The 24,578-nt window shown below is 43.1% G+C and overlaps 1 protein-coding gene across 7 annotated transcripts in view; it reads right to left on the reverse strand.

Moving 5' to 3' along the window:
* sec31a (SEC31 homolog A, COPII coat complex component) overlaps positions 1-23,590 on the reverse strand; it is an 84,970-nt gene extending 61,380 nt beyond the window's left edge. For 3 of the 7 annotated variants that reach the window (XM_078401524.1, XM_078401519.1, XM_078401482.1), the window contains exons 1-9: positions 23,087-23,590; positions 16,690-16,782; positions 12,143-12,266; positions 10,843-11,041; positions 8,687-8,782; positions 4,954-5,094; positions 2,257-2,399; positions 1,133-1,232; positions 719-880 (exon numbers count right to left, since the gene is read on the reverse strand). In XM_078401524.1, the coding sequence (XP_078257650.1) occupies positions 719-880; positions 1,133-1,232; positions 2,257-2,399; positions 4,954-5,094; positions 8,687-8,782; positions 10,843-11,041; positions 12,143-12,266; positions 16,690-16,768 (1,044 nt within the window). In that variant the 5' untranslated portion in view covers positions 16,769-16,782; positions 23,087-23,590. Of the gene's footprint in view, positions 1-718; positions 881-1,132; positions 1,233-2,256; positions 2,400-4,953; positions 5,095-8,686; positions 8,783-10,842; positions 11,042-12,142; positions 12,267-16,689; positions 16,783-23,045 lie in introns of all 7 variants that reach the window. The other 4 variants (XM_078401501.1, XM_078401491.1, XM_078401532.1 and 1 more) reach the window with 4 other exon arrangements.
* Positions 23,591-24,578: the final 988 nt, after the last annotated feature.

Genomic DNA, 24,578 nt, shown 5'->3' on the forward strand with positions numbered 1-24,578 from the left:
CTCCTTGGATCCTATGCAATCTAAACTTCCAGAGCAGCCTACCATGCGGAACCTTGTCGAATGCTTTGCTGATCATTTCCAGATGTAAACAGATGACATTTAGGGAGAGTGAGAAGGGATGGATGAATGGCTTGGGTAAAATAAACAGCTCAATCACTAGTTTTCACTTGTGAAATTGTCCATATTTCCCATCAAGAAAAATCCAGCCCATTATCTCATAACAACATTATTTTAAATTGCAATTATAAAAAAAACACTAAACATCAGCACTGAGATGCAATCCATGACGACAGACGATGCCGACAGAACCTGAGACCAGTTTCCCCACATCTTCAGTCAGGGAATGGTGTGCTGAGAGAAAATTCAAAAAAGGTACTTATGACAGCTAAAAAAAAGCCCCCTGTTAACTTCAAGGTAGATCTTCCAATATTCAATCGGAATACCCTTTTAAAGCAAAATATAAATGCTGTGAATTTAAAACTCAACACAGCATGGCGCTTGCCAGATGAATAAATCTAACCATTGCGTGTTATTGTTAGAAAATTACCGATCAGAATTGATGGGCTGCTGTTAAAAACCCTTCTACTTCAGTGGGGGTTACTGATTTCTGAATTTCAATTCTGCTGATGCAGCACAGAAATACCCTGATGAAAGAACAGTGACAAAACCCACACTAAATGAGATATATCGCTGCTGGCTTTGCAAGATATTCACTTACATTATCAACCTGCTTCTGCCTTTGTGCATCTAGATTTCCACCCATGAGGGAGTAGATGCTGATGTGACCATCAAAAGCAGCTGCAGAGAGGACAGCTGGATTCCTGGGACACCACTGGATATCAAAGCACCACTGGGTAGCTGTGGGCAGCTCGTACACAACCTGGTCACAGTCAAGAACAAGAAAATAACAAGAGTAAACCACAGGGTAGATCGTAATACATTGTTGGAATTCCAAAACATGGTAATCTTTTGATTTCCGATTTCACCATTCAATGCAAAAACAGAAAACAACATGCAGACAAGTGTCCTCAGCAATGCCTGCACATCTTCAGCATTGGCTATAAGGATAAGTGTGCACAAAGATGAAAGATTGCTCCCCTCAGCTAGTGCCCGAGTTTTCCCATTGACCTACCTCTGCAGTGTTGGGGTTCCAGCAGAGCATGCGGTTATCCTTGCCACAACTCAGAAGCAGCTCTGGGTCTGCCAGGCTCCAGGCAATGGCTAAAATCCCTCTGCAAAACAGAGTTAGTTCATCACATTAACACGACTCAAACGCTGCTCTTTAAATTTGAAAGAAAGCATCAGGATTTGAAGTTATGTTGTGCAGTTTTTCCCCTCTGTTTTCTTCTCTCATTCAAATGTAGACTTGTGTCAGAGTTAGTTATCTTCCTGTAGCTCAGCACAAACAGCCCTCGCTTGCATAATATTCCATCCAAAATACTCGATTGATTCTCACAGAACCGCACTGAAAATGCTGGCATGGATCTAGTGTTCAGGATCAGCCAAATTAGGCCATTTAGTTCATCAAGTCTACTCCGCCATTTAATCATGGCTGAACTATCTTTCCTTCTCAACCTCATTCTCCTGCCATCTCCCCATAACCCCCGACACCTTTACTAATCAGGAATCTATCAATCTCTACCTTAAAAATACCCAATGACTTGCTCCACAACCATCAGTTGCAATGTATTCCATAGATTCACCACCCTCTGACTAAAGAAATTCCTCCTCTTCTCCTTTCTAAAGGTATGTCCCTTTTATCTTGCGGCTATGCCCTATGGCCCTAGAATCTCCCACTAGTGGAAACATCCTCTCCACATCCACTCTATACAGGCCTTTTACTATTAGATAAGTTTCAATGCTGTCCCCCCTCATCCTTCTGAACTCCAGCTAGTACTGACCCAGTGCCATCAAACGCTCATCATACGTTAACCCAATCATCCCCGGGATAATTCTCATGTAGAGGGTCTTTCGCACCCTCTACAATGCCAGCACATCCTTCCTCAGATACGGGCCCCAAATGATCGTATTATGGTAGGATTATATAAGTGGGCTGGTTGGTTTTTAACATGGGCTCACTGGCCTGCAATCCGTTTCGGTGCAGTAACTTTCTATAATTCCTTTTCTGCCAAATACTTAACCACTTAGATTCAAGAAATATCTGCAAACTAAATACACACGAAAAAAATGAATGCCTTAAGTAAATCAAGATATAAAAGCAAACCAGCAGTGTAGTCGTGGCGGTGTGAACTCTACCTCGTGTGGCCTTCCAGCGTACGCAGGGGAGACGTTGCGAACCGGAGGTCCCACATCTGGATCACCGGCATTCGGTCGTCCTCGGAGGACACGGCCATCTGCGTGGCAATGTCGGGGTGCCAAGCCAGGCCCGAGCAGTGCATCTACCGATGGGCACAAGGCAGTCACGCGGGATGGCATGAGACACCAGCATCACAGCACATTGTATAGATACCCGCACAGATTAGGACTAGTGTCAGAGGTTATATGGAGAAGGCAGGAGAATGCAGTTAGGAGGGAGAAAAAGATCAGCCATGATTGAATGGTGGAGTAGGCTTGATGGGCCAAATGGCTTAATTCTACTCCAATCACTTATGATCTTATGACATTGATAATTTAGAGCATTGCCAGATGACCAATCTGTTGGGGAAGGGGAGGAGTGTGGGCACGGAAGGGGAGGAGTGTGGGCATGGAAGGGGAGGAGTGTGGGCATGGAAGGGGAGGAGTGTGGTCGTGGAAGGGGAGGGGTGTGGGCATGGAAGGTGGAGAAATAAGGACAAGCCATGGGCGAGAGGTACAGGCAGGAGATGGGGGTCAGGAGAAGGAAGAGGAGTGGAGAGGGGTTGGGGATGCGGTAGGGACTGGAGGGGGTCGAGGGGTGAAGGAGAGGGTGGGAAAGATGGAGGTTGAGAGAACCAAGTGCAAGCCAGGGAGAGGTCAAGGCAGCCAAGAGGACAGGTTTGGAATGCAAGGGGGGCTGGAAGAAGTGAGAGGTCAACAAGAACGATGCAAGAAGTGAGAGGTCAAGAAGAACGAGCAGTGAAACGGTGGGGAAATGTAGCCGGAAGGTAAAAAGGGATGAGTCGGGGCAAGGTAGATACTATTTATGACCACAATTCCCCCACAAACCCTACAGTATTGTCGAGCACCGACATTTCCATTCACTTTCACACCATCCACCTAAAAAGGAGGGAAGTGAAAGGCAGAAAACTGGAAAAAGGCAGGAGAGAGAGAGTCAGCAGCAAATAACATCAGGCACAGTTTAAGAGGATGATCAAACTTCTTTGACCCCAAGCAAATTGTCATCACAATAGTCTGTAGTCTCTGATTTCAGACAACGATAACATCCACTGCCTTTGAATAACCCCCTATAAAGAGGGAGCCGCGTGCACATCCCTCCTGTCAGTACGTAGAGCCTCAGCCTCTGATCACTCCTCCTCAGGGCAACACATGTCAAGCTATCTTACGCTCCTACACTGAAGGACAGGATAGTCTGAATACTGTCTCCTACGGTGCTTGTGAGAGCTGTTTACATTTGACAACATCTCTTCAAAATTAAAAAATAATGTTTTATTAGGTTAAACACTGTGCTGGAGTAACTCAGCGGGTCAGGCAGATCTCTGGAGATGAAGGATAGGTGAGGGTTTGGGTCGGGACTCTTCCTCAGACTGAAAGTAAGGGAGGGAGGGTGGGGGGATAGGTAGACCAGGACAAATCAGGGCCGGCAACAGATGACTCATGCAGCATGGTTCCCTGGTAGGCCAATTTGTAGGCTTGGGAAGGTGTGATGTCATGAGGCATACATTGTTGCAAACTGTGGAACTGGTTAACCGGCTTTTAGTGAAGGAAGAAGGCAAGGGGGAGGGGAGTGTGTTAGTCGAAGAAATTAGAAAATTCAACGTTCTTACCACTGGATTGTAAGATACCCAAGAAGAATACGAGGTGTTGTTCCTCCAATTTGCGTGTGGCCTCACTCTGGCAATGGAGGAGGCCCAGCACAGAAAGGCCAACATGGGAATGGGAAGGGGAGCTAAAATGGTTAGCAAATGGGAGACCATTAGACTGTCATTTTGTGATTTATCTGGTTAGATGATGCAGAAGCACCCGACCCAGAGGTGTGTGATCTCTTTATCTGAGGAAGGATATTCTGCCCATAGAGGGAGCGTGAAGCAGGTTTGCAAGACCAAGTCAATGAACGCAATGGCTGCAAATCCATCAGCTCATACATGTGGAAGAATTCCAGAAAATTACTTGGAGCTGCCGGCATATTATGTAACCCAGGGCTGACGGGCTGCCTTTCCATGTCCTCTGCATGGTTCACCAATCTTGTAGGTTAGACAATTACACATGTCATCGTTGGCCCTCACATTTCCTGGGCTTGATTACGAGTCTGAAGCAACACATGGGAAGTGGAAAGTAACACCAATATACTCTTGCCAGAGAGGGGGGGGGGGGGGGAATCACACATTGCTCAGTTCTGCTGATCCCAGCAGATAGGGATTGAGATTGGATTCTAAAGTCTGATTTCAACACACAGCATAACTCAGAGGTTTTTGAGTCGTTAGATTTGTGCCCAAACATAATAATGGATCAAGCTTTGTTGCAGATTTTCAGAAATGGTGCATTTTGTTTAAGACAACATTTCTAGGAGCCCGCCAATCCCATGCCTCTGTTAATTTACCTGTGGCGACTGGCATGGCAACAGTAGCAGTGCTTGCAGTACACACGGCACATTGCACAGGCATTGGCCATTCACAAGGGAAAGCAACAGAGAAATATTCCACCTTGTCCCCGTCAACAGTCACGGGAGAGAGGCCGTTGGATTTAATCACCATTCTAGTTGGGGGCACTCTCAAATGCCTTTAATATTCTTTGCTGCAATTAAACAGCGAGGCAGGCGGACCCAGATTTCACCGGTTCCCCCGGAGACCCACTTACCCGGTTGGTGTGGTCGCTGACTTTCAATATCGGTTCATTCTTCCGCAGGTCCCAAACAACAGCGCGGCCACTTGGGTTAGCCGAGGCCAGGATATGCTGAACCTGCCTGTTCCAGGCAACACAACTGACGTCTTCTGACGGCTGAGAGAAAAAAAAAACAATTATGGAGAATCTAAAATGCATGATACATGTGCCTGCTGGAATCTCAACATCACTATCTGGCAAAGAATTCGGCGATAATTTGTTCATCATTGAATGCATTTCAGCGAATAAAATGGTCCATCATCGCAGTTCACCGGCACCGCAAAGGCATACTCCACCCATTGGTCACGTGTTTGACTATTCAATAATGTTGGCAGCCGCATCAGCTGGAGGTTGTGCTTTTGGAAATGGATTTTCTCCTAAACCTTTCTCACAAGTGCAAAATATTAATATTTTCAATGAGCAGAAAAGGCCACAAATCAAGTGGTGGAATGGGACTGGGAATGGCACTTGATGGCCGGCACAATCACAGTGGACCAAAGGGCCTGCTTTTCTGATCTATGATCATGTAATCATGTAACTGTAACCTGTAAACCCATTGTGAAGGTGAAGATTTAATGTATAAGGGGCAAGGAAAGGCACATTGAGTCATGTCATTACCAGCCACAATGATAAAAAAGGCTAAACAACCTACTTGTCAGATTCATCATCGTACAAAACACGATGATGCAAACCTGACATTTAATCAGCCAAATTAATTAAAAACAGAGATTGTGTAGGAACGAACGTGTTGTCCTTTCTGAACGCCAGTCAAAATGGAAAGGCAAAACCTGTTCTTGGAATATTTAAAAACTGCAGAACTAAGTGTCATGGGATTTTAGGTTTTCAATGAGCAATGCTCTTGATTTCCTGAATTAAGGGCAGCCATCTTCAAGACTTACTATGTCAGATCTAGACATAAACATTGACTAAGCAAATATGAAAAGCGACAGTTTCTAATATAATAAAACAACATTTATGCAGCACATTTATTAAACAAAAATATCTCAGAGAAAGAACCTGAAATTATTACGTGTAATTATTTTTGGAGGTTGTCAAAAGCTTAATAAGGGGATCTCTTTTAAGAAGTTGTTCTGTCTTCAGGCAAGCAAGTGTTTTGTGTACTGAGGCAAGCAAGAGAGTGGCACCCCTGGAATGCAGAGATCAGCATCACCCATTCCACATTGCCTTCATTAACCCCATCAAAGCTCCCAATTCTGCCAATCCAAAGCAACAGCAGACCAACCTGCTCAGGATATATACAGTGGACGGTGGGACCCTGAGGTGTACTAAGGAACAGAGGGTCCTTGGTGTGTATGTTGAACAATCCCTGAAGATGGCAGCACAGGTGGATAAGGTGGTCAAAAATGGGAGATTTAGCTTTGTTAGCTGGGACATGGACCATAAGAATAATGAGGTATAGTACCACTATAAAAGACAATAGTTAGGCCACAGGTGGAGGACAGGACTATATGTACTTCTGGCTGCAATGCTATAGGATGGATGTGACTGCACAGTAGACAATGCAGAGGATATTTACTAGAATATTGTAGTTGGCTATGCATAGAGTCGGGATATATGGGTTTGTTTTCCTTAGAGGAGAAAGGAATGAGGAGTGATCTTACTGAGGTATTCAAAATTAGGAGTGACATAGATTGGGTAGACAGTTGGCAATGTTTCCCCTTAAACATGGTCTATGACTAGAGCATAAATTTAGGGTAAGAGGTAGAAGATTTATTGGAGATTTGAGGAAGATTTTTTTAAAGTTAGTCTCTAAATCTTTTGCATTGATCAATTTTTAGTTACGTAATCCTTCAGAATATCGCCCTCAAATCTCTGCCTAGTCTGTTTTCCATGTATCCTGCTTCTCCAATCCAACTGCATAACTCTAATAACTCAACTCTGGAACCACTGCAACAGATTTTAATTACATTTTCTCTGTAATGTAGAGGCATCGAAAACCTACTGAAAATTAAAGTGCATCTTTGGCCAGCAGTATAATCTGGATTCTACTGCAAATGTACAGAAATGGATTGTCAGTTTTGTTCATTTAAAAAGGCTTGGTCTACACGGTTGTGCAAAATACCAAAATTCCAGCTTTAATTATTTATTGAATATTAATAAAACAAGGAAAGAACATATGTTGCAAAGAACGGCAAAATGGAAATGTTAGAGAAAGACAATATCAAAGCTAATTCTCAGTGGACTGAAATTCAATGAAAAATTGTTCTTGACCAATAAACAGTGTGAAAAACTAATTTTCACAGTCACAAAATGCAATTAAAGTCCATGCAACAGCAACAGTAATTAAATTTAATTAACAAATAAAGGAATTAAAATGCCTTAAACAAAATAATCTAATTGGGGAAGATTCCTTGCATTTGTCAATTAAGCAAAACCTTAGGCAGAGTTGTAAAAAACCCTTTCTCCAATACTCTTTAATACAAAAGCAAAATAATTAGATTAGCAATTATTGATACACCAAAGAAAGCATAGTGTAGGGTTGCATCACAACTTGGTTTGGGAATAGATCCGCCCAAGGAGTTGTGGATGTAGCGGAGTTGTAAATGTAGCTGAGTCCATTACAGACCAGACTCCACCATTGATTCCATCTACACCCACGCTGCCTCAGAAAAGTAGCCAACACAATCCAAGACTCGTCCCATCCCAATCATTCCTTCTTCTCCCTGCTCCCGTCTAGCAGAAGGTATAGAAACTTGGAAGTGCGCACCACCAGAGTCAGGAGCAACTTCCTCCCCTCTTATCAGGCTTCTTAACGGCCGTTCCATACGCAAGGGCATAATCTGATTCAACTCTACCCCACTGAGGGGGATTGGACTTTGTCTATGGAACTGACGCTCTGCAATGCTGAAAACGATATTCTGCACTATGTATCTTGTACTTTGCACTATTTGTTATACTTGAGTTTGACTTGAAAGTATTCATGTATAAAATGGGTGCAAGTCTACAATGAGTTAAGTGATGAAACCATCTGTGAGCTTGGAAGGCGATGTGGTGGATGAGGATGTAGAAGTTCTCCTAATTCTATCCCATAAACCTTGTTGAGATCTGCACCGATCTGCAGCTTTGCTCTGAATAGTTGAATAGCCTGTCAGCACTCATCTGCATGCTAACAACACCAATGAAGGCTGTGACATCCACTATAAGCACAAGCTATTTTCAGACCGGGTGATTGAAGTCAAATAAACCACAACATGCTCGAGTTGAAAGGTAATCCATTCTCTAATTATTCTTTTGTTCAAGATCCATTGCTTCTTGATAGCCAAAAGGACAAAATCATTTGTCAAATAAGCCCAAATTCAGTTAAAACAATTTGGCCAAAAATCTGCAAAACTATTCAATAATTTGGTGTTATGGGCAGGACATCCACAAAACCTAGTTTCAAATGTTACATAGAAGAGATGCCCACAAAGACTACACTTAGACATTGAAGGGAACTGAAAGCAGGCCAGATAAACCACCATCCCAATGCCCACTATGATAGTGAAGCATAACAAAGTGAGTAAGCTTTACTGGGATATATTCATTCAACTCAAAATGATTAGGTAACCCTACAGTGAAAAACATTGATTGTCACCAGTGGATTATATTCATTTTCTGAGAGAGGAAATAATCTTCATGTCAATTTGTCAATATGACTAGCAAATGAATAGTTGGTCAAATACAAACTAACGTTTATGAATAAACAAACCTGTGATTTTGACCCTGGTGTCATCGGAGTATCAAAACTGTTCAAATCCCAGATGTAGATCTCGGATTCATTGGCTCCCGAGGCAACAAGGTTATTCTAGTGAAAAGGAAAGAATAACATTTTATTAAAAGTTCAGAAAAAATAATCTCATAAACCTGAGGAAAAGTTAGACAGTCACCAGCAATGCTTTAGGTTAAAATCATAAAATATTTGAACGATAGTAAGTTGATCAGTTGGGAGGAAAAGATCAACATGTTCAGTTGGAAAGCTGACGAACAGCATGTCCTAACTTTGCTGGAAGAGGTCCACTTTGGGAGCAAGGAAATGATCACCAGAAAATCTGGAATTAAAGTAAGTTACAAAGAAAAACCTTCCCTGGCCCTGCACATATTCTTTTAAACACCAAACTTTTTGTGCACGTACAAAGACAAGTAGCATAATTATGCCCTGGAGCAGCGCCAAGATGAACTGCTCAGCAGGGCTATTACAACCATCATTCGATTGAAAACTTGAATATGAACCTCAGATTGAGTGCATGAGTGGTAGATTAAATGGCCACTGTAAATCGTAGCTAGTGTGTAGATGAGTGGTAGAAACTGGGGAGTTAATGAGAATGCGAGAATAAAAAATGGGATTCATGCAGCATTAATGTAAATGGCTGGACAATGGCCAGCATTGACTCATGGGCTGAAGGGCTGTTTCCATACTATACCTCTCCATGTCTATTCTCTCTGCTGATGCTAATGTTCACTGAAATTAATGCATACTGCTGCAACCAAGTTTCCGTTAGGCACAGATGTAAAGCACAAATGAAACTGAAATTGAACACCAATAAGCCAATTATACCAATAATGTAACATTGTTCATGTTCAACTGAAGATGCCAAAGATAGAAACATAGAAAATAGGTGCAGGAGTAGGCCATTCGGCCCTTCGAGCCTGCACTGCCATTCAATATGATCATGGCTGATCATCCAGCTCAGTAACCTGTACCTGCCTTCTCTCCATACCCCCTGATCCCTTTAGCCACAAGGGCCACATCTAACTCCCTCTTAAATATAGCCAATGAACTGGCCTCAACTACCTTCTGTGGCAGGTAAAAGATGCCGATAAAGTTAAGCCATGTCCTGATACTTGACGCAGGTTTTGCTGCACTTAAACTATTAACTGAACTAAAGGAGGGACATTCTTCACTTTCAGGAGAGAAAAGAAAACTTACTCCTTCACCCCAGGTTTGTCTACATAAGACCAGAAGACTTGGGAGCAGAATTAAGCCATTTGGCCCATCAAGTTGACTCCACCATTCAATCACAGCTGACCTATCTTAACCTCTCAACCCCATTCTCCTGCCTTCTCCCTGTAACCTTTGACACCCTTATTAATCAACAACCTATCAATCTCCGCATTAGAAATACCCAATGCCTTGGCCTCCGCAGCCGCCTGTGGCAATGAATTCCACAGATTCACCACACTCTGACTAAAGAAATTCATCCTCATCTTTTTATTCTGTGGCTCTGCCCTCTTGTCCAAGACTCTCCCACTACTGGAAACATCCGCTCCACACCCACTCTAACCAGGCCTTTCATTATTCGGTAAGTTTCAATGAGATTACCCCTCGTCTTTCAAAACTCTGGCGAGTACAAGTGTAGAGCCATCAAACTTTCCTCATATGTTAACCCAACCATCCAAGATCATTTGCATAAGCCTCCTCTGGACCCTCTTCAATGCCAACACACTGTTCCTCAGAAATGGGGCACAAACTGCTCACAATTTTCCAAATGGGACCTCACCAGCATCTTATTAGGCCTCAGCATTATAACTTTTCTTTTCTATTCTAGTACTCTTGAAATGAATGCTAACATTGCATTTGCCTTCCGTACTATCAACCTCTAAATTAAACTTTTTGGAATCCTGTGCAAGCACTCCCAAATCCTTTTGCACCTCTGGTTTCCAAATCCTCCCTCGATTTAGAAAATAGTCTTCACCTTGATTCCTACTATGCACGACTTCACACTTTGCTACGCTGTATTCAATTTGCCACTTTGCCCACTCTCCCAACCGGTCCATGTCCTTTTGCAGCCTCCCTGCTCCCTCAACATTCCCTGCCTCAACACTCACTAGCGCAAAAGTTATTTTTTAAATTTTCTGCCAAATTACCTGAAAAGGATTGAAATCGAGTGCTCTGACAGGACCGCTGTGAGTATCATTCTGGCCAATCACAGCCCCCTCGCCTCCTGCAATAATTTCAGACGGGTTGTACAGAATGATGTTCCCATTTTCACCACCGGCAACAAGGACACCAGACGACAGGTCATTGGAGCCATTTCCTGGAGCTCCCCAAATCAGCTTGTGGTACCTGAAGAACAGAGAAGAATCAATATGCATGTTAGTGCAATCAGAAATTAGTTCTGGCACAACATCATCTACCTGAAACACAGGTGGTGGAGGGGGAGTAAGAGGGGGGAGGGAGAGGGAGAAGAGAGGGAGGGAGAGGGAGGGAGAGGGAGGGAGAGGGAGGGAGAGGGAGGGAGAGGGAGGGAGAGGGAGAGGAGGAGGGAGTGGAGGAGGGAGTGGAGGAGGGAGTGGAGGAGGGAGTGGAGGAGGGAGAGAGAGGGAGAGAGATTCTACAAGAGAAAGAGAGAAAAGAAAAAAGGGGAGGCAGGGAAATGTTGGAAAGGAACAGGGAAAGGGGGTTCTGAGACAAACAGCACAGAAACAGGTCCTTCGGCCCAACCAAGGTGCCCCATCTACACTTGTCCCACCTGCCCGCATATGGCCCATATCCACCTAAACCTTTCCTATTCACGTCGCTGTCCAAATGTGTGAAATGTTGTTCTAGTACCTGCCTCAACAACCCACTCTGGCAGCTCGTTCCATATACCCACCACCCTCCGTGTCAAACCACCCTCTGTGTGGAGGGGAGAGAGCAGGAAAGACTGAGTAAATGAGGAAAGATCACTAAATAAGTAGAGTATATCGAGAGGGAGGGGTGGGGGCACTAGAAGAAATAAGCAAATGGAGTGGTTGAGGGGTAACCAAGGAATTTGAGTTTCGTTTATTGTCACGTGTCCTGAGGTACAGCAAAAACCTTGCTTGAGTGTTAACCAGTCAGCGGAAAGACAGGACATGATTACAATCGAGCCATCCACAGAGTACAGAAAGGGGATGACATGAATAACATTTAGTGCAAGATAACGTCCGGTGAAGTCTGATCAAAGATAGTTCGAGGGTCTACAAAGAGGTAGATAGTAGCTCAGGACTACTCTCTGGTTGTTGACAAAACGTGTGAAAAAGAAAAGTGTGAACCTGTGCCAATTTGAGTCAGTTCTACCCGGCATAGTTTCAGGTGATGTGGCGAACCGCCGGCCAATACTGATTGGCAAAGGACACCTCCTTCATTAGAGAAAGTCAGTCAATCTACCATGACAAACAAAAGTCATTCGCTCGTACCATTTACCTGTGACTGGAAGAGAAAGTACCGCAGGATTTCATGTCCAGAGTGGAGTCAGCTAGGTCCAGCTCAAAGATCTCCAGGGAAGCATTGGTGCTGAAGGTAGCATCCAGCTGCTGGGCTGAAGTGCCTGTTGTTAACAGTTACACTCTGTGTTACCGTTGAGCAATTAATGGGCTGGTTTCAACAGCAAGCAGTCACATCTGACACAGTAACATATCCAACACATAATCACCATAAATATTGTTGAACGTGAACAAGTTGTGTCATTGGCAAACATCAATTATTGTCTTCAAATAAATATTTACCAAACATAGAGGCTGCGCAACCAACAGAAAGCTATTTCCTCCAGTAACTGCCATAACAATGTTACATGTTACGCTCTCTACCCCCACTTTTTATTCAGGTTGATTACAAAATGGATTTCCTAAGAAATAGCTGCTGACCCCATACCCTGACATTATCCGTCATTTCTACATTGTTATTATAAGAACACCACTTGAATATTAAATTACAAATTTTAATAAGTGACTTCACAATAGATAATGCACAGATTCTCCATTACACAATCCCAAATTTTTTAATATCCAGAAAACAGACTATTTTAGTCTCAAGTTAAAGTTACATGGTGAACTTTATTGATGGACTTAAAGTTGAGATTAAACACAGGCAAAAGACGAGTTTTACGCAATAGAAACAAAATAAATTAGTCTATGACGTAACTAATTATAACTTGTACAATTATGGCCATTCAATTTCCTGTTGGATTTACTGGTATGACAACTTTAAACAAGCAAGAGAAATGTTATTCATTTTGAAATTAATATTGCCTTCAGCCACAATTGAAACTGATCTCCACAACAGGAAGTTAATCTTGCCAACAGTAGCTTTTTCCCTTTCCTACTGCTGCTGAACACCAAATATGCAACCCTCTGACTGTCTTATGCTTGATAACTGGGGCTTCAAAATACCAAGAAATAAAATTGAGATATGTAATAAAACAAGGATATGGAGCGACATACACACGAAAGAAAATTAGTGTAGACTAAAGAAAAACTTTAAATATAACATGTAATAAAAAATATATAATTTTAGGTTTTCTAAGATAAATTTCCAGAAAAAGAACTTGAGGTATTCCAGTGTATTCTACTCTAGAATGCGCAGAAGCACAATACACAGGTTTAGAAACCAAATACCAAGAAGCATTAAAATGTAATAAAAATGAACTGCAAATGCTTGTTTATAACAAAGCTAGACATAAAGTGCTGGAGTAACTCAGCAGGTCAGGCAGCATCTCTGGAGATAAAGGATCTTTATTTGCCCAGATGCTACGTGACCCACTGAGTTACTCCAGCACTTTGTGTCTATTAACAGATCAACATAACTGCTTATGCCAATTCTCTGGTGATTCCACCACCTCCTTTCATCATTGCAGAAGAGTGGAATCACCTGTTGGATGTGGAGCTGAAGAATCTTTGGCGTTTGGCTGCAGTTAGATACATTAAACATCATGACAAACATTGAGGAAACAGGAGAGCAAAGTTTGTACTACAGAATTGGTCAATCAACACAGCTGTAAACTAAAAGCCCTGCTGTAATTGCACTACCAACCAGTCATTGTGCCTGTACTTCCCTGCACAGGAAAGGTGTTCCTTGTGCAAGTACAGCACGTTGTAGCACAGCAGGCAGTGTCCACTGAGTTCAGTGGCTACGGATGGGAAGTCTGGTAGGAAAGGGGACAATTTCATTTTCTGAAGAAGGGTCTCTGCCCGAAACATCACCTATTCCTTTTCTCCAGAGATGCTGTCTGACCAGCTGAGTTACATCAGCGTTTTGTGTCTATCTCAATTTTCTGTAATTTTGGATTCATGTAGCTTTATTGTTAGATTTTCTCAGCCCTAGAGTTTACATTGGCAGTGGTAGGCTAGAATAAAAACCGGTAAGCACATTAGCCTGCAGCATGTCAATAGGTAACCACCCAGGACTGGTAGCTGAAGTCCACTGACACAGGGCACAAGGGAACTGGGAATTTAACACTGTAGATTCCAGCAAGACAAAGGGTGTTTAGCACATTGCATAGTGCCCGCTGAGCCCAATGTTCATTCAGTGTAGGCTTTAGAACTTTGGTGAGGTAAGAGCAAATCTCTAGCTTAATGTTTAAAAAAAAATAAGGACACCCTCATATTGCACATTTTGTTTTTGCTCAATGTTTCAGCATCAACATGGTGTCCCATATGTCTGCATACTAAGATCAAATTGTGTTTTAATAGAACCACGTGTAATTACTGGAAACAAAGCATCAACCAAAAACAAGGAAATTAGACGTTAAGGCTGCAAAACAACGAGGACATGGGACAAAAGTGATTGTAATTTTACATCAAAATTGTTGTGTGCACAAATGGAATTGCAGAAAAGGCTAGCTCCAGCAAATAGTGAAGAAAATGTAATCAAAGAAGAGACAAATATGCTAAATGTTGTAGGGGTTTACATAAATACCTGTGTATGAATTTTATATACTTTTAATCGTCAGAAATCACAGATATTAATGCAATATAACTTTGTTGTATTTTGTTTTTCATTCTATAAAGGTAACAATATTAGACTATTATATACTCAAAGCAAGGTTTTTGCACAAATTATCTGCATTTACTTTAGTGTGAAATTCCCACTTGGAATTATTTGATTTGCATAATTCGAATTTCACTGTACCTTAATTGGTAAACGTGACAATAAACTGACCTAGAAATCTTGACCTTGGGTAATGCTAAACTACTACCTCGTAGTCTTATTTTGCTACTATTCTTACAATAATTAGTGTGAGGAACCCATACATAGAGTGTATACAGTATACTGTTAGATTAGATGGAACTAGTTTGACTGATTAAAAAAGAAACGTCATTTTTCATTCTCTATGACTACCAGAGCAATTTCAATGGCCAAGGTCACAGATTTATAAATTCATATCAGTAGCAATTAATACCCAACCAGAGTTGCCTTTCTCAAGGGCGCGCCAAGTCTGACAACTCCATCTGCACTTTGCTCCAGTTAAGGATACTTAGAAACTGAGTCACTTCAATTGAGCAATACACCAAGTCTGATCTTCCTTCGCTCCTAATTCAAAGATATACATTTCCCAGCAGGATGACTGGACAGTGAAGAAAAGTGGAAATGTAACTGTTTTCTCTATGCCAAACATCCCCACATAGGTACAGTAATGCAATAGTTATAATACTGGACTGGTAAACCCCCTGGTCACTGGTTCAAATTCTTCAACAAACAGAATCTTCAACCCCTGCCCAAATGGTTCATTCTATATGGTTAATCCCAAGGTGCATCAGAGACCACGCATGTTCAAAGGATCACAACCAGGCAGCGGAGAGAAACACAGCATGGAAATAGGCCGAAGATCGGCACAAACAGCTAGGGTAACTCAGCGGGACAGGCAGCATCTCTGGAGAGAAGGAATGGATGACGTTTCGGGACGAGACCCTTCTTCAGAAATAAGCCCTTTGGCCCATCATGTCCACGTTGACCATCAAATGTTCAGTTTACACTAATCCCTATATTCATTACCATTTTAAATTCTTTTGTTCTCTTCAGATTCTACTAGTCACCTGCATACTAGGGACAATTGACAGTGGCCAATTAACCTACCAACCTTCATGTCTTTGGGACACGAGAGGAAATTACACTATCTGGAGGTAAACCACGCATATTTGCATAACCAGATATATCACACACTAATCATTGGAAGAATAGTAGCAAAACAAGAGCATGGGGCAGTAGTTACTTTAGCATTATCCAAGGTCAAGGTTTCAAGGTCAGTTTATTGTCACATATACCAATTAAGGTACAGTAAAATTCAAAATATCTCAATTAAATAGTTCCAAGTGGGAATTTCACATCAAAATAAGTGCAGTACCCGTCAGGATTGAACCTAGATTTCTGGAACTCTACGGCTGGAGCTCTACCAGCCATGCCATAATGCTTTTCTTCAATATTAAATCCATTTTTTTAGTTTTAACTAGTGGTGCTCTGGTTGAAATCAGTGCAACATTTTCTCATAGATTTAAATCTGTGATGCTTTATATGGATACTACCCTATTTGTGAGATGTACCAAAGATGAGAGTAAACAATCCATTTTGGGGATCTTATGGAAACATATAAAATTATAAAAGGACTGGACAAACTAGATGCAGGAAAAATGTTCCCAATGTTGGGCGAGTCCAGAACCAGGGGCCACCGTCTTAGAATAAAGGGGAGGCCATTTAAAACTGAGGGAGAAAAAACTTTTTCACCCAGAGAGTTGTGAATTTGTGGAATTCTCTGCCACAGAGGGCAGTGGATGGATTTAAGAGAGAGTTAGATAGAGCTCTAGGGGCTACTGGAATCAAGGGATATGGGGAGAAGGCAGGCACGGGTTATTGATTGGGGACGATCAGCCATGATCACAATGAATTTGTGCTGGCTCGAAGGGCCGAATGGCCTCCTCCTGCACCTATTTTCTATGTTTCTATTTTCCCTTGAACTTTCATGCCAGCAATTCTCTTACCTGCAGCCAAATAAATAGGGTGATGTTGAGCTGGACTCCATGCCTGGATAGCTGTCCGATTGATCTCTTTGAGCTTCATTCTTGTAAGCTAGGCTGAGATGGAAACAAAATGATGGAATAAACAAGAACAATCGAGCAAAAAAACGTTAAAATGCACACTGATCCACAGACACGTATGGAGGATATCTTAAAAAAAAGAAACTAGAGTACAAAAGCCAAAGTTTATGGTAAGGTTCAAAACTAATCTCGGATGAGAAATGGTGACTAGACATGTAATAGTTAACACCACTGGGATTTAATATCTTGTCAAGTATGGGAGCAGAGGAGAAAAAACAACAACTTATGAAAATGTTCTAAAACTGCCTTTGTTTGGAACGGCGACTCAACCTTTCTCTACCTTGCCCAGATGGTCATTATTTGTGTCTTGCACAAGCGTAGTGATAGCCAGTAGAATACTTCATGATGTGATTTTTTGTAATTCTAGGGGTATGGCTGAAGAGTATAACAAGAGCCATTTGCAATTGTAATTGAGTTGCTTCACGTTGTAAGAATATTTGGGAAAAATCAACATTGGGAATTAACACCTTAAATTCCTGCCTCTTGCAAAGACACTATCCCCTGCTCTCAATTTCTCCATCTCCTCCACACACAAACTGGAGGAACAGCACCTCATATGCTGCTTAGGTAGCTTACAACTCAATGGTATGAATATTGTATTCTACAATTTTAAGAACACTGCCCCTCCCCTTCCTTTTCCCTCCTCCTTGCTTCTCTCCAATGCCCCACCTGGACGCACCTATTTTTAGCCTCCCCCTATATTCCATCCTCTAGCTTCACAATTTACAACTCTCAACTGTCTTAAACTTTCTGTCTTTTCACCCTTGGCCTTTGTCCAACCATCTGCCCATCAAAATCCATCCTCACCTGTATCCACCCATCACATGGCATGCTTTGGCCTGCCCCACCTCTCTTCCACCTTTCCTTTGCCCCCCCATCAGTCTGAAGAAGGGTCTCAACCCGAAATGTCACTTATCCATGTTCTTCAGAGATGCTGTCCAACCCACTGAGTTACTCCAGCACTTTGAGTCTTCTTTTGCTAAAAGAACTCAGTGGACCAGGAAGCATCTGTGGAGGGAAAAAAACAGATGATGTTTTGGGTCACAGAAACAAAGCAAAATAGGTGGAGTAGGCCATTCGGCCCTTTGAGCCAGCACCGCCATTCAATAAGATCATGGCTGATCATCTAAAATCAGTACCTCGTTCCTGCTTTTTCCCCATATCCCTTGATTCCTTTAGCCCCAAGAGCTAAATCTAACTCTAACTCTCTCTTGGTCGGTACCTTTATTCAGACTGCTCAGCAGTTTGTCTTTTCAGTATAAAGGCGAGTTAGCTAGTATAAATTAGTGAGAGAATGGAGCTGCCTCAAAGGAGCTGCCTTTTAAAAGTTGTTTTGTCTAACACTTACAAGGAACTTCAGATGCTGGTTTACAAAAAAAGACAAAGTGCTGCAGTAACTCAGCTGCGTCTCTGGAGAACATGGATAGGTGACGTCAGACTGAAGTAGGTTTCCTACCCCAATTGGTGTGGCAAGGTAATCCTTTTGAAGCATTGACTGCTTGTCTTTTCACAGATGCTGCCTCACCTAATTATTTCCGGCATTTCTATTTTTAATCCAACATGTCTCGGTTGACATGTTCCTTCTGATACAGTAACCCAATGAAAAGCTTCCTTCACATCATCCCCAATGAAAGTCAGCACAGATTTGGTGACCTGTGTCCACGCTGCACCTATGTTTACCCACAGCCAACATCAGATTGACTTCCCTGAAGATTCAATATTTTGATGATAATTACAGGATTCAACTATTAGAATCAAACAATTTTCCCCTTTCTGTATATACTGAACAAAGAAGAAATTCTTATCTCCAGAATTTTTAACTAAAATTTAGAGGAAAGGGACAAGGAGAGATCATGACGCCATTTAGATTGAGTTGCGTGATGGTAGGACCGGCGAGAGAGAAAGAAGGAAGGTCTCAAAAATGATTAAATCCGAGAAAGCAATTTCCAAGATTAAGAGCCCAAAGCTATTATCAAAGGATTAAACTTTAACCAAAGTTATTGGAACACTGTGGAGTACAGTTGTTTTTACAAATTACAGCATTGCTGAGTGTAAATTGAGCTCTGAACAATGAAAACATACTCAAAGGTTCTCATGCATTTTATATCTGGGTTACCACCTGCTCATCTCCTCCACAGGTCTGCTGAAGGCACCAACCTAGTCACATCATGACCCACTGTAGAATAACATTGATGCCGAGACAAAGCATCTCCATACACACAAGTATCAATAGGATAGTCAACCATTACAGGGGAGCAGGGAGAGGTTGGTTCAAGCATGATCCCACTTTTGTGTGCATATTGAACAAGTACAATGGCTAGTAAACTGGAGAGCATTAACGGTATCACTAACTCCTTGACACGGAGGTGTTTATGCCAGTTGTTGTGGCCTACCACTCAATCGGCACAAACCAAGTTCAAACCAGGGAGCCTGCAATCTGCCTGCAAAGATCAGTTGTAAGACAAAATTTGCATGTTTTTCAGCTGCCATTACTTTATGTTTCAAATACATCCACGTTTAATCCTAACAATATAGCTGTGGTGTGTGGAAGGTTAGGTGCAAATAGATGTTCCTTCATGCTCCACTAAATTGCTTTAAATTTCCAACCCAAAAGGCACTGCCATTCCAGAGGGAAGGATCTGAAGTCAAGTCTCTACCAGATGCCCCTCAGGGAGTGACTAAAGCAGTGTGATGCAAAAAATAAAGTACTGGAGGAATTCAGCGAGTCAGGTTGCATCTGTGGAGGGAATGCTACAGGCAATGTTTTGGGTCGGTATTCTTCTTCAGACTGCTGGAGTAGGAGGGGGGGGGGGAGAAAGCTGGTAAAGTGAGGGATGGGTGGGCAAAACCTGGCAAGTGATAGGTGGATACAGGTGAGGGGAGGTGGCTGGCAGGTGGGTGTAGATAGTTGCAAAGGCTAGAAGTGAAATGGAGCCAACAGGATTGGAAGGAGTGAAATGTAAAGCCGGGACGGAGAGATATGGGTGGAAAAGGACAAGGGGGAGGGGAAAGAATGGGATTAAAAGAGAAATGAGGGACTAGGAGTACAGAGGGGTGGAGGATGAGCAGAAGGGACAGGGTAAAGGAGCAAGATGACTGGGGTGGTGAGAGAAAGTTGTTCAATGGAGTTAGATTCCTTCTGGCTACATGCTGTGCCTACGTGAGGTAAACATAGGCATCATTTTCCATGACTGCTTAACTGATATATACCTGTACATTTGAAGTTCATTTATCCATTTAAAGTTCACTAATAAAACAAGCCAACACACATTTTGCAACATCTAGGGAGGGTAAATGAATAATCGACAGTTTTCGCTGAAACCCTGCATCGGATTCAAAATGTTGACAATTCCTTTCACCCCCTCCTCCCGGCTGAGTTCCTCCAAAAGTTTTTTTTTGCTTCAGATTCCAACATCTGCAGTCCCTTGTGCTGACAAGATTTTGCACATCAATCAACATTTTTTAAGTTCTTAGGGAACTAATTTTTCAAAAAGTATTCTTGACTCTGAAATCTGCAGTCAAGCGGACATGGTTGCCAACTCCTTGAGACACCGAAGGTACATGACTTCACTCTGCAACTACCGTGGTCGTCCTAACTAGCCCTGTAAAGGGCCTGTCCCACTTGGGCGATTTTAAGGCGACTAGGCTGTCGCCGACAGTTCTCCGGGGTGTCGCGGGCATGATCGTGAGAAGTCTTCAAAGAATTGTAGTTACTTTCAGCGCGTCGCTGAGAAATTGTCCAGATAGAAATTTCTCGGCGACAGCTGGCTTGTCGCCAGGTATCGTTGCTTATTGCGGCCACTGTCGCATGCTGTCCTCAGGTTTGCTAGGCTGTCACAGATGCATTTAGAAGCACATAATATTAAATTAAGTAAAGTCATTTGAAGATACCATAAAATACTTGTGTTTAACCAATTTATTTACCGTCAGGACATTTGACAGGTAGATTGGAGGCGATAGTTTGACGTTCAGGTAAGCGTGGGAATTTCGCGATGTTTATGGCCATCAGCGATTACTTTTAAAGTAGGCTCCCAACACAGATATGCAACCTAGAAACCAGATATGCATCTCCCGAACATTTTCAAAGAATGCCCACACTCCGCACAAAAATCCATTTAACCACGTTTAACATGACATTTCTTAATGCTGCTATTAGTAAACTGGAAGTCAATCCTGTTTTAGCCTTGTTACCGTGAAGCTTGGTTTTCCAGTAACCCGGGCAAGATGTTATATTTCAAAACTCTCAAGTAATTACAGACTTGACAGTGATTTAAGCGAAAATTAGGACGCCGGAGAAGCATTGATAAGCGTGGGAATTTTGCAAAGTTTTCGAAGACGGTATAATCTCTTAGCCAGGTGCTAGTTAAAAAAAAAGTTACTTGTATCGACCTGACTCGGCATTGTCGTGGTCATTGTCTTAGGGTAAAAGAAAATGTTAGCGATCTGCTACGACTTTGAAGTTAGGGCCCAAGTTAGACTTGGTCTAGTTCTTAGATAACCTTCTTCACTACCCACTATAACAGGGGTGGCCAAACTTGCTTAATGTAAGAGCCACATACGATAAAGTTCAGATGTTTGAGAGCCGCAAGACATGAACTTAAATATTTTTACTAACCATGAACATTAAACTTACGTTTTATTCCAATGGGGTCTCAATTCATACCCAGAAAATAATTATAAAGCTTGAAATTTTTTCTTATTTACCTTTTATATTAACTGTGATGAAAAAAGGAGCTCAGCCAACATATTTCCATGAGCCGCATATTAAAGGTCAAAGGGCCGCAAGTAGCTCGCGAGCCGCGGTTTGGCCACCCCTGCACTATAACATCAACGTTAGTATCATTTGCAATTTCCTAACTACTAGACCAAGTTGACCCATTGGGCCAAACTTCTGCATTGGTGCAGCTCTCCTCTCCCCTCCCCTTTCCTGCCCCCCCCCTCCATCCCCCTCAACCCCCCCTTATCCTCCCTCCTCCTTAGGAGATAGATTTAAACTTTAAAATGTGAATAACTTTAAAAAATCTAACACCGATTTCAATGAAACTTCTCCATTGGCACCAAAGGGAGGACGGTAAGGTGGCCTAAAATTGTCTTGCTATCGTGTACCGTTTTGGCTGTAGTTCAGGGACAAACAAACAAACGAGAGTTTTAGTATATAGATGTACTCTGGTGGCTGAGAAATATTTTTTGGCCAGAAAATCAATTAAGAAAACTACCTGCTACTCTTTCGAATTAAGTGCCACAGGATTATTTGCATCCAACAGACCATTTTAATGCAATCCAAATAATTACTTTAACCAAACCCTTACTACTGCAGTTCAGTGCCTGTCTAGATTTTGTGCCAAAATCTTTTGAGTGTGCACAGTCAACTTGGGCTTGAGCTACCATGGGTGATAACTCACAATGCACTGCCACAAGCTTGTACCAGATTCAGTGCTTCCTTCCACCTTTGTTGTTGTTGTTGTGTTGATTTTAAATTTACATTGAATTACTTTGTGCCTTCACTCTACATAAATACAGACTCTCCTCGTGATCCATCAATTCCGCATATTTTTGCTTGTCAGCAGTTTCAAACCCTTGTTCCAGGACTGGAACGCGGAATTCAGATAGCCACTTCAATGCTGTGATGCAATGTCAAGTAAGTCTTTATGATCACACATGAAAACAAGACCCACCCAGTCGGAAATAAACAGCATCCTGAAAACAGGGGGGATTTGGCCAACAATACATCCCAGAACGAAGAGAAGTGACCCACCAAAGTGAAGCCCTGGTGGACCAGATATGGACGAAGCACCGAGGGGGTAATAAACATTGCAGGCAGGCAGGCAGCAGCAGCAGTGACACTGTATACAGTGAGTGAGTAATCCGCTGATAATACTGTACACACACACACACAGACTGCACGACACCTGAAACACTGCATGTTAGATAGACTGGGCCAGCCGGGAGGGAGGAGAGGTTGCAGCTCAGGTAAAGTTGGATCCGGTGAAGGGGAGCGGAGTAATGAAGAACTTAACAGGGCAGGGGTAAAACAAACCCTGATCTGGGAGAACAAGGCCGATGCAATGCAACTGAATTAAATGCAAAGCCTCCGGTGCAGCCCACGGCCCGGCAACGCCGCCTCGCCTCTATCCCTCCCTCCCCCTGCCTCAGCGATGCAAGCGGCTGCCCAGAGCAGAGCAGAGCAGAGCAGAGCAGGGCCGCTGCCCCCGGGCCCCGGGCTCGAGCTCCGGGCTCACCTCACCTGGGGCTCCGGGCTCGAGCTCCGGGCTCACCTCACCTCATCTGGGGCTCCGCTCCGCGACTGTGCTGCCGGTGCCGCTGCCGCGCCGCCCGCCGGTGCCACAAGTCCACGTCTCCACCAACGTGGCAGCCAAAGCAGATTGGGTCGAGGCTGCAACACTTCCGCTTCCTCAGCCGCCAGAGTCCGCCCAGCGCCGCTGCTCCACACGCCCAGTGCCCGGCCCGGCCAGTGCGGGACTCACCACACACACAGACACATACACACAGACACACACACAGACACACCACACACACACACACAGACACCCACACATACACACCCCACACGCACACCACACACAGACACACACCACACAGACAGACACACGCACACAGACAGACACACGCACACAGACACACACCCACACACCACACACACACACAGACACACCCACACAGACACACACCCACACAGACACACACACACACACACACAGAGTCACACAGAGACACACCACACAGACACACACACACCCAGACACACACACAGACTGGTGCAACCTTCAGCTGTCTCTGCAATGGGACCGTAGAGAGAGAGAGAGACACACACACACACATCGGGTAAATACACCGAGTCAAGAGTGTTTTATTGTCATCTGTCCCAGATAGAACAATGAAATTCTTACTTGCAGCAGCACAACAGAATATGTTCCCAGAGGAGCAAAATCAAGAACCAGAGGACATAGCTTTAAGATGAGGAGGGAAAGATTTAATGGGAACTTGATGGGTTATTTTTTTATATACATGATGGTGTGTGTATGGAATGAGCTGCCAAAAGAGGTAGTTGAGGCAGGTATCATCACAACGTTTAAAAAAACATTTGGATAGAAAAGGTTTAGAGAAATATGGGCCAAACGCAGGCAGATGGAACTAGCATCGATGGGACATGTTGGTTGGAGGGTCTGTTTCCATGCTGTATGACTCTAATTGAAACATAAGGAGCAATGGAGTGTAAGGAACTGCAGGTGCTGGAACCTTTCATAGAACATAAAGTGCTGGAGTAACTCAGGCAACACCTCTGGAGGACATTGATAAGTCTGAAAAAGGACCCTGAGCCAAAACATCGCCTATTCGTGTCCTCCAGAGATGTTGCCTGACCCGCCAAGGTTTATTCCAGCACTTTGAGAGACTGAGTAATGTAGTAGGTGCAACTGTCAACAAAGCAGGGAGCAATCAGACACAGGCAATCCAGTCTGAAGAAGGGTGTCAACCCGAAACGTCACCTATTCCTTTTCTCCAGAAATGTTGTCTGAACATTTGAGTCAACATCTGCAGTTCCTTCCTGCACAGAGACAGACAATGTTACCTGTAATCAAAACTGCATTGGAACAATAATTTGGTGATACTGAACAATGGTATTCATAATCTAAACTGTACTGAAACAATCTTGCAGTGATACCAATTTATGTGATAAATTTCCAATCGGCCCAACTTGCCCATACCGGCCAACGTGTCCCAGCTGCCAGTGTTTGGTCCATATCCGTCCAAAC

Source organism: Rhinoraja longicauda, chromosome 1, assembly GCF_053455715.1.
Source record: "Rhinoraja longicauda isolate Sanriku21f chromosome 1, sRhiLon1.1, whole genome shotgun sequence".
Lineage (NCBI taxonomy): Eukaryota > Metazoa > Chordata > Chondrichthyes > Rajiformes > Arhynchobatidae > Rhinoraja > Rhinoraja longicauda.